The 11,690-nt window shown below is 27.4% G+C and overlaps 1 protein-coding gene and 1 pseudogene across 1 annotated transcript; both read right to left on the reverse strand.

Moving 5' to 3' along the window:
* Window positions 1–5,210: 5,210 nt before the first annotated feature.
* On the reverse strand, window positions 5,211–7,006 carry LOC114379048 (annotated as a pseudogene).
* Window positions 7,007–8,828: 1,822 nt separating this feature from the next.
* Window positions 8,829–10,115, reverse strand: LOC114378172. The gene has a single exon (XM_028336717.1). It carries the CDS (start codon window positions 9,452–9,454, stop codon window positions 9,017–9,019), a length of 438 nt encoding a protein of 145 aa, XP_028192518.1. The 5' UTR covers window positions 9,455–10,115; the 3' UTR covers window positions 8,829–9,016.
* Between the last annotated feature and the right edge of the window lie 1,575 nt (window positions 10,116–11,690).

An 11,690-nucleotide genomic window follows, 5' to 3' on the forward strand; every position in this document is an offset into this window, starting at 1 on the left:
CGGAGATGAGGATGTTGCGGTGGATGTGTGGTAAGACTCGACAGGATAAAATTAGAAACGAAACTATTAGAGAGAGGGTTGGAGTAGCGCCTATTGTAGAGAAGATGGTGGAAAATAGACTTAGGTGGTTTGGGCATGTAGAGAGAAGACCGGTAGACTCTGTAGTGAGGAGAGTAGACCAGATGGAGAGAAGACAAACAATTCGAGGCAGAGGAAGACCCAAAAAGACTATAAGAGAGGTTATCAAAAAGGATCTCGAAATTAATGGTTTGGATAGAAGTATGGTACTTGATAGAACATTATGGCGGAAGTTGATCCATGTAGCCGACCCCACCTAGTGGGATAAGGCGTTGTTGTTGTTGTTGTAATCTTTCAGGATAAATTTATCATACAATCAAATAAAAAATAACTATTTACCCATAAAAATATTATATAATTGATTGATTACCTCTAAATATTATTTTTAAGTTAATTGTTTAGAAATACTAATATATATTTGTAATTAACAAAATAATGATGTTGTCGTACTTACTCTAAGTCATATATAGTATTTTGTAATTGATATTTTTTAATATATAAAAATATTATAAAATTGATTAATTATTTCTTAATATTATTTTTAAGTTAATTATTTAGAAACATTGATTTATATTTGTAATTGTAATATGTTGAAGAGTACGTAAAGCTATATGTTTTTAATAAAGAGTTTAGCAAATATTAAAAAATACAAGTAATAAATGTTATTCCACACAATTTAGTTTAACAAATATATTCCACAAAATAAAATACAAGCTATATATTTTTAATAAAAAATTTAACAAATATTAATTATTTAAAAACACTGATATATATTTGTTACATTTAAATATTTTTGTGTGACATTCTTTTTATCGGAGAGTGATACAAAATGTTATTTTGTTTGCGAAAATTTAAATTGACATCGAATTAGATAATGTTGCGTGAGTCTTTTATTGTTACAAATTTCTTTACATATTTAAAACATATTACAATTTAAATTTACATTTTTAAAAACATTATATCCTATTTGCGGGGAGATAGAAAATTACTTTAAGATGCACTTTATGGGAGTATTATGTCCATCAACTGCTAGAACTTATTGATCAAAATCCAAATACGGCTGTAGTGTTGATTTTATAATTAGAAAAAATGAAAATGTTCAAAAGTAACTTTTTATAATAGACTTTATAAATATATGTTATCTATTATCTATTATATTATATAAAAAAAAGGGTTTTATAAATATGGAAAAATGATAATATAATAATAAATACAATTAATATCATTTTTATTCATTAATGATAATTATCTTTTAAATAATTATATTAATTATAATATTTTTTTTCAGTGGAATTGATCAAAAATATTTTGCAACTAAAATTTTACACTAACTATATGAATTTAATTTTTATATTATTTTCTTATATAAGTTTTATTTGGTTTATATTTTAGTTCGATAATAATATGAAATTATTGTACCTTTATAAGGATTATAATAAGATAATTATACAAAATTATTTAATAATTTTTTTACCATACTAAAATTTAGATTACACATGAAAATTATACAAGATTTTATCATTGACAAAAATATATCTCTCTGTAAATATTTGATTGAAGTTTAATCATGGAAAAATATTTATTTATTTTAATAAAGTTTCATTTTTTATGACATTTAATCATTAAAAATATTTAATGAATCATAATAAAATAATTATACAAAATTATTTAATAAATTTTTTACATTATTAAAATCTAGATCTTTAAAATGAAAACTATACAAGATTTTATCATTGATAAAAATATATCACTTTGTTAATATATGATTGAAATTTAATCAAAAAAATATTTATTTTTAATAAAATTCCATTTCTTATAATATTTATTCTAAAAAAATATTTAATGAACGAGTTATTTTTGGAACTAATTTAATTTAAAATAGAATTAACCATAATAAAACCAAAAAAAATGTAGGAAAAATGATTTAATATTTTTTTTTAAATAATTCACGTTAAAGAAAAGATATATATCATAATGCAAATATATTTGAAATTAAATTTTGAGATAATTTAATTTGAAATTAATCAAATTATCAAGCATCAGTTCAAATAACTAAACTTAATATAATTTTTTCTTTCAATTTTAACCAAAATTAGATGATATTTTATACTAATAAGTTTGACAGTTTAAACATTTTTAAATGCTGTTTAAAGCTTAAAAAAATAAATTAAATAAAAAATAAATTCTATGGTAATTAAATAATTTCACTTTATTTTTTTATCCCAAATCAAATATGTAAGTCAAAAAAATCTATCTCACTTGGTTACGTTTTCACGGATAATAAAAGATAATTAAGTGTGTAAATAAAAAAAAGAACTAAATCAATTTTTAAAAAAAGTTAAATATCTCCAATGATAACATTTTTTTAACATGTGTATATAAAAATATATTTAAATATTTATTGATGTATTTATTAACATATATTTATTCAAATTTAAACTAAATAATAATATATTAAAAATTTTAAATAATATAAAAAAATTACTGCTATATATTGCTACATTAACAAAGAAGAAAAAAGTGCTGAAAAAAGGGAAGTTTTAGTTGCAATTCTCTCTCTTAGGATAATAAAAAAAAATTAAAAAGTTTTAAAGGGATTTACCATTTTTTTTATAAAAAAATTACAAATATATTTGGGTTATGTTGAAAATCTTTAAAATAATTTGATTTAATTTAGTTAAGATGGCAATTCAAATGTTTTTAAGATTGTTGCCAGAAATGAAATTTAAATTTATTGGCAAATCAATTTTTATGGTTAAAACATATTAAAATCCAGTTTAATTGATTCTTTTATAATACAGTTCACCTTTATTACTCTTGGAATATTTTAAAACAAAAATATCAGTTTTTAACAAATAAATTTAAAATCAATTCAGATTTGATTAAATAGGGGTAAATTTCACTTGTACACGACTAAAATGAGAAAGAAGGTCCGAATGTTATTTCGTTAAAACTGCTCCTTCTACAATCGCAATGGACAAAAATGAGTAAAAAGGTGTTTAAAAAAATGAGTAAAAAGGATGCTTTAGTAAACAAGATTTTCACCTACGCTTCTTTACCTCTACCAGAGATTTTTTCTAATATTTTAACCTGAACCCATGATTTACAAGGCTTACCTAATTATATTTTTAAAAAGGAAATTATAATATTATTAATTTATTATTATAATTCTTTTTTAATTGTTATTAATAACTTTAAAAAAGAAGTACAATATTTGTCTTTAGAGACAAATTTAATGCTTGTGATATAGTATTAAAAAAATTACAAACGGTCAAAATTAATTAATTGAAATGTAAAATATTATCAAAAATAAGATTCTAAGTAAATTATCATTTTTAAAAAAATACAATGTTAAAAGAAAATTAGTGAATTCAAAAAATAAGAACAATATTATTTTTTTAAAAGAAAAGTAAACTTCTTTTGATTATATAACTCATATGATTACAGATTTAATTTAATTAAAAAAATTATAAAATGAAAAGGGCGTTTGATTTCGTTACGACAATTCATTTAAAGGTTATCCAATTGTCAATAACTAGAGAAAATTCATAATTATAATAGAATTGTGATTTTGTACTATTACAATAGAATTATTTAACTAATACTTTTTATTCTGTACTATTACAATAGAAATATAAATACAAAACACTGTAGCTATATAGTGATAACGCAGTTATAGGCCAAACTTTCATAATATAAAATCTGGACCTCATCAGGGTTTCAGAAAGCTGTTGCATAACATTTGTTGGATCAGAAATTCTTCAATCCTTTCCAGCTTGAGCATATTATAAATTCAGTGAGAAAAAAATTTAACAGTGAGAAAGATTAGAAATCCAGCACCATGGATTTTACAAACAAGATAGCACGGCTTATCTTATATATCACACTCTTATAAGTAACACATCAAGCTTTTGTAAATTAAACCCCCTCCCCCTCTCTGTTTACTTTAAAATCTTAGATTCCAACAGCATATTGGAATATAGAAAAGGAAACAGGGAAACACTTTTTTTAGAAAATAGGCATGGTTTTATGGAATACAAACTTTTCACCAGCTGCAAGAAAGAAAATAAACTAATGCATACGTAAAATTTGTTTCTTAAACTGTATTTCTGACAAACAAAACAGCTTTTAGATTGTCTTAAAACTCACAACAAAGCAATATTTACTGGCCACACAGTTATAAATGTTGCATACCTCTGGAGATATGTCTAGGAATACTACCACATCTGGTGCCGGCAATCCAATCTCTGGGACATGCAAAAAATAAAAAATAAAAAATGACAAATACTCTAAGGGTGCATTTGGATGAAAATTTTAATCGAGAAAAGTAATTTATCAGAGAATTTAAATTTCTGTAATCTAAAATTCATTGTTTGAAAGTTTTTTATGAAAAATTTAAATTTTTGGAATTTTAAAACACAATTTTAAACAACTAAAAATGTGAAATTTCAATTTCTTTCTAAAGGTGAGAAATTGAAATTCTCTTCTTGATAGAAGAATCTTTTGAAACCTTCGCATATTTTCTTTATAACTTTCATCTTCTCTTCCACCTGAAAAGTTTCCAAAATCAATCCCGTTCTTGAACTCGCAACTCTTCCCTCACGCCAATGATCTTCTTCTTTAAGAAATACCGTCTGAGCTCGTGGAGCATTGATCGAGTGTGGGCGTAAGGGGACACATAGAACTACACCTGTGAGTCAGTGGAGCAGCCGTCACTATCCATCACGCGGCAAAGATGCTTGCCGACGCTGAGGACCTGGGTCATGTCTTGCGCCGTTGACTGAATGTTGTGGTCAGGTGTGATGGAGTACACCATCGTGTCCTGATTCCCTTGCAACTTCCTATGCCGCATCAGTGTTCTTCTCTTTGGAAGCACACCAACCATATTTTTTCTTTTTTTTGCCTTCATTTTCTTTCACCCTCACAATTTTAATTTTTTTTATCCAAATATAAAATTTTGAAAATAAAAGAATTTCAATTGAAGTATTTAAAATTATTAAAATTTAAAATTTCTCGAAATTTTAAATTTCATCATCCAAACACACTCTAATAAAAAATGAATATAAATAATTAAGTAAACACTAAAATATACACGGAAGATCTCCTGAAAATCCTTAACCATGCTAAATCTTTTACCTTACACCATTCAAAATCAAGTCCCTTAGTTGACGAGAAGCCACCCCAGAATAAGAATAACGGTCAACAATGAGGGTTGTTCCAGTTTTCAATTTTGATTCCATCAATGACCTGTAAGGAAATACAAAACTTGATTGATGATATTCAAATGTAACCTTGGAATTTTACTGCTCATCAAAAGTAGTGGAAAAAAAATATTCAAATGGTTTGAGTGCTAAAAAAATCACTTTCTTAAAAAAATATTCAAATGGTGAATCATATTTATTGGTAAGGAAACTTGCCCTCCAGCTGGTAATGTTAGGTTTCCTAGTTTCACATCTCTCAGAAAACTTCTAGTAAGGGAAATTCCTCCGGGTTAATCTAAGAGCCTCATACAAAATCATGGTGACATGTTGCAAAAGAAGTATTTATGCTAACAGTAAGTATCAAAGCCAAACTATTCATTAGCAAGATAATAATGAGTTGTGTTTAGATAAACTTTGTAAGTATTTATAGGATCAGAAAAATAAGAAGTTAAAATGAGTTGAGCTTCTCACATAAATTAAAACCAACTTATGCACTTATTTTTTTATAGAAGTTATTTTCATTTAACATCGCCAAAATCTAAGATGCATGAGTTGATTTTAGCTTATGAAAAAGTTTGATGCATTTATCTTCTTCTTTTCTTCTCTTATAAGTACTTATAGAAAAGTTTATCCAATGTAGACCATAATACAACACTTACAATCTTAAGGTGACTTAGCCCATCAAAATTCGGTGCTTGTTTGCCAAAGACTTGTAAAACTTCCTCCCTTGCACGTGCTTGCCAATCAGGGTACCTACTTAACAACACCATTGTCCAGACAAGTAAAACTGAAGTGGTCTCTTGCCCTGCAAAGTAGAATAACTTGCATTCCTCCATTACATCATTGAGATTCATTCCAACATTCTTATTGTTTCCATGTTCTTGAATTTCCTTGTGATTTGACTCCAAAAGTATACCTAACAAGTCCTCCTTAGTAGCTTCACCTGTCTTTAGTGCTCTCTCTCTCTTCTTAATCATGTCTGTAAGTGAAGCTTTTATATCTCTATCAATTTCCTTCATTCTCCTATTGGTAGCAGTACGTACAAATCTGCAAGTAAGCAGAATCAGAAGTACTATTTCCACAATTTAACTAGCCTTCTAGTGTTGATTTTGTCAACATTATACATAGTTTGGTTTTATCCGTTAAGTGAAGCTTTTATTTAACAAACGGTAATTGAAACATTACACGTAATCTTCCAAACACAACAAATGATAAATGATTAGGCTTTGAATATAATGAGTATATTCTTAACGAGAAATGTTGCTTGCTAATAGTTTTGTTTAGGGTGAAGTTTTTTCCTATTTAAGTTGCAATTGAGAGCTATGGTGTATTCCCATCGAAACATTTGGTAAATTTGTTGTATAAAACAAATATATTTGATACGTAATGATAAATATTATGTGGTAATCACTGTTTACAAAATGAAATGTATGATAAGGTTAGTTCACTTAGATAAAACTCAGTTATACATATTAGTCTTACCTCCATCCAGGGATGTAAACATTCATGATAACTTTCATGGTAAGTTCTGCTAGCTCTTTTTGAAGTTGAAATATTCTTCTTCCTTCTTCATAACTACTTCCAAATGCTGTTCGGGCAATAACATCACTAGCTAAATTTTGAAGGAAATTAGCCAAACATGCATTTCACAATGATCCATCAGAAGACAACATTCCCTCCCACTTGATAATTAGATCATTGCAACTTTTGAAGAATATTGGTAACATAATCTGTGGTGTAAAAATCAAATGAAAAGGATTTAAAATTCCCATCTCAAACTAGGCACGTAAACATTCAGACTTCTTGTCATGTTACTTGTATAAACCAAATTCTTAGGATTTGAGTTTCAACATTTTCAATATAGTAAACTTGTAAACAGATTATATATATATATTAGACACAAGACCAGATGAATCAATGAGTATAACTCAATTCCAACAGTGTGGGATCTTCAACACATCCTCAAGTCAAGGATTGAATATCTTGAACATAAAATTTGTGATCAGACATTTATGAGTGGTCTGATAACGAGCGGCCAAAGAAATCAAAATTCTAAGATGGTATAATAAAAATCATAGGTTTATAAAAAATTATATATGTAAAAATGTCATTATTAGATCAAAATTAATTCTTACAAAATTTATTATGTAAACTTATATGTGTATTAAATATACATTTAAATTTTAGTGTTATATATAACGAAATTAATTATTTTTTAACATAATTGATTTATTAGCTGAAAGAAAATCCCGCATGTGTTGCATTCCTTTGTTGGGCCAACCAAACTTTGAGCCCACAACTAAGTAAAATTTGGTGCCATCCAACGGTTGTAAACAAAGAAGAAAGGCTGGCTTGTTGGATGAAGTTTTGGGTGCCTAGAGCTTATATTGGATATTTCATTTGAAATTAAGTGTTATATGTGATGATAGAATACAAAATAAAGGCATATGAGAGAATATGAATAGAAAGATTCATGAAGCCATGCCCAATATGATAAAGGAAAATTATTTTATAAAATTGGCATGAAAATGTTGGCAAAGTATATATTATAAAAATATAAATACAATTCATGTATCAATCGAGAAAGCCCAAATTCTTAAATATTAAATTGACAAGACAATTATTAAAAATTGTAAAATCAAAAATTGACAATTATAAAGGATTAAAAAAATAACTAAGCCAATTATAAACTTTTAACTCAAGAGACAACGAAGATTTGAAGGCAAGCTTAGATTTTGAAAAGAAAGATGGGGCATCCTACCCATTAACATAAGTAGTTCAGCATGCATCGACTAAGACTAATTATTATCATAGACCTTTAAAACAGAAAATGAAACAAAAAAGTGAAAACTGAGGAATAAACAAGTTGTGGAATCTTTAAATTTGTCTCTCTCAAGAACCGTATAGAACAGACATGAGAGGAAGAGAGGTTGCCACTTGCCATGCCCCATTATTTTGATTCCTTTGTAAAACCATGAAAATTTTCTACAAGCATGTGCTTCTCACGTACCTCGTAGGTACAGAGCAAAATATTCTTCCACTAACATAGTCGAGAATCAAGCTCTTTGATCCTGTAAGGATTAATCTCCCATGAAGTTTATTTGTATAGAATCTAAAGATTATAATTGGTAGCTTAAATACTGTTATTAACATTAAATTACAGCAAACTGATTTTAGAGGATAAAATAAGTAATATACTAGTTATTCATTAATGTATCCTTTTAGTTTATTAGAGTATCTTTTTATAAAGATAATTTTGTTTGAGACACAATTAGTTATTAAATATAAACATCTCTTTTAATAAAAATTTAAATCTTAATTTACTACGTTATGGAAGGTTAGCTTCTTCCACTAGATTAGTACATGTTTGATTTATAGTTGTAATTTGAAAATGTTACGTCACTTGTTCCAATACAAATCCAATGGATAAAACAAAATGAATGCAAAAGAAAAGATTATGATCCGTACGTCGGCAAAATTACTTTTGCGTCAAACAAAATTTTACGACAAATTCTCAAACATGCTTCTAATCTATATTGAAATATATGTAAATGTGTTGAAATATACTGGATTATTTACTTTACTCTTAACTTAGAGGTGTCAATTATGGATAAATTTACACTGAAAACTCTACCAGATGTACACAAAGGAATCCAACAAGCATCACAACACAAAACCAAAGATTTTTCTTCAGATGTAAGACCCTAACATTTATAGTACTTTACAACAATAACTAACTAATCATACTTCTCCCTCCACATGTACACAAGAAAGAAAAGCCAGGAAGTGGCCAATGCAATGTCCCCAACAGCATGCCTAGGCCAGTCATGTGCAAGATCCTCAAGCTTTCCTTCAAAGTAGAATCTCCACACAGCCATAGAGATGTGAAGAAGCACACACCCTTTGGCAAAGAAACTCTGGAACTCCCAGTCCTTAACACAAGCAACCATGAACACAAGGAAGCCTATTGTGAACAACAGCAAGCCAGAGAAGGAATCTGAGGTTTGGATCAAAAGCTGATCATGGGGTGTTGACCCTTGAAGCTTGCTTGCTGTCTTTGGTCCATGCCCCAACACCCTTATCTCTTTGGAATAAAAAACCATCAGTGATCCACAAGTCAAAGCTATCGCAGAATGCAGAACACATATTATGAAAAAGCAAGAAGAACCACCCATTGCTCCAAAACCACTGTGAAAGTCTTTCGTTTCTTACTTTTCAATACTCAATTAGGCTTCTTCCCCAGTAAAGGCAGTTGAAATTTCAAGCTCTAGTTACTTTAATTTACTCACCAGTAGTATAATAATAATAATAATAATACTAGTAACAATAGAACCAAACCTGTGGCATGACCAATCCTGATCATTACCCTTTAGGATTTCAACCACTAACAAATCAGAAGCTGCAATAGATCATGGCTCAGTCTACTCAACTTTTCAAACATGGTAGCAAAAGGATGCAGAATTTCACCTTGATCTTAACTTGTTGATAAATTTGAACAAACGAAATTCAATTTGGTATCAACTTTTCAAACATAGTAGCAAAAGGATGCAGAAGTTCACCTTGATCATAACTTGTTGACAAATTTGAACAAACCAAATTCAATTTGGTATATAAAGTACTTACATAATAGGGAGAGGATTAAATTTGGTGATTGAATTTGGATAGAGCTTGATGAACCAAAGTTGATTGTTATATGTTACTATAAATTAATGCCTCATAAATTGCTTCCATACTTGATGCAGAAAATTGCCATACTTTACTGGTGGCCTCCTTTCTTGCTCCACTAAGAAATTAATTGAAAGCATGGTGTGGACTGTGGGTCTACATAGGATTATTCAGATAATCTAGTCGTTGTATTTTGTCTTTTCAAACTTGTAGGCCCCATTTGGAGTATCTAATCTCACACTTGGTTGGTCCATTTTGAATTATTTTCAAAATACTAACGGAGCTTTCATTTCTAGATCCGATTGATAATTTTGTAGTTATTTTATCTTATGGATAAGTATGGCAGAAAGAAAAATCTGTGATCCGCCACCCGAATTGTAAATATCTTGTTTTGTTTTTTTTTTTTAGAGAAATGATACTTCTATACGTGTATTTTGTATTATTTTTATAATTAGGAGACAAAAAAATGAGAGAGAAAAAATAAAATAAGTAACATCGGAGTGGAAAACTAGAGAAATAATTAATAAAATATAAAAGTAAAAATATTATAACTCTTTTCAAGAAATTGGCATTTAACTTCGGCCGAATAATAGTTTGGGCTGAATAGAAAAATATAATTATTTTCTATTCACGTCGACTGTTCACAAAAATATACTCCCATGATCTATATTTTAATCATTGCATATTTTTAGAACAATTCATTGGTACGAGTTACAATATTAGATTTTCTTAAAGAACTTTTTGAATTTGAATCTTTTGAATAGAAAAAAATAATAAAAAGAAAGATCTTTTTTAAAATAATCAACTAATTTTTTTAATAAAAATTAGTCATAAACAAACTTAATAGATACTCCATGTTAATATCTAAGTGATCCCATGGGTCATAAATATATAATATATTCTAAAGAAGTATATTAAATACACATGTCTTACACATTATTTCTCCAATGGATTGCTTACATGAGATGCTTAACTTTAAGCAATATTTCTTCTTTTTTTTTCATTGAAGCAAATGACATAGATTACTTACATAGCCATTGTTGCTTAAGAAATTTATACCATAAATAACATATTTTCAAGTATTATAGGACTAGTAAAATTAAGTCAAACATTCATTTTAGTAATCTTAACATTGAAGTAAACTTTTGTGTAGAATGTTTAAATTTATGTGAAATATAAAACCCATAAAATTAAGATAAATAATCCATTTAAGCTAATGGGCATTGTAGATGTTTTTATTAGCTACAAAGTGAAGATAGAAAGACTCGTTAAATAAGTTAAATCCCACCCAAAAAAATATTTTCAATAAATTTCAATTAATAATAGATTTTGTGCTAAAAAAGTACTTTCATCTCGTAATAATTATCATGTGAAAAAAGATAAGTCTCAATAATTATCATTTTAACTTTTCAATATAACATTAATTATTTTTTTTATATCTCTTATAATATTAATGATGGACAACAAAATCTATGAATAAATTAATGATAATAAGATTAATTTTATAAATAATACCTCTCTTTCATTTGTTTATTAATTTTTCATCAAAAAATATAGGAGGATAATTATGAGACAGAAAAGTATATTAAAGTGTCTTACTATTTCTCATTCTAAAAATATCTTCACCATTAATTGTGGATAGATTAAATTTATTTTTTGTCGTCAAAGATATGTTCAAATTATATTATCTTCCTCTCTTTTTTTACAGTAATATTATCTTCCTCTTGTAAATCATTTCAATTAGTT

This window comes from Glycine soja, chromosome 12 (genome assembly GCF_004193775.1).
Source record: "Glycine soja cultivar W05 chromosome 12, ASM419377v2, whole genome shotgun sequence".
In the NCBI taxonomy this organism is placed as follows: Eukaryota; Viridiplantae; Streptophyta; class Magnoliopsida; order Fabales; family Fabaceae; genus Glycine; species Glycine soja.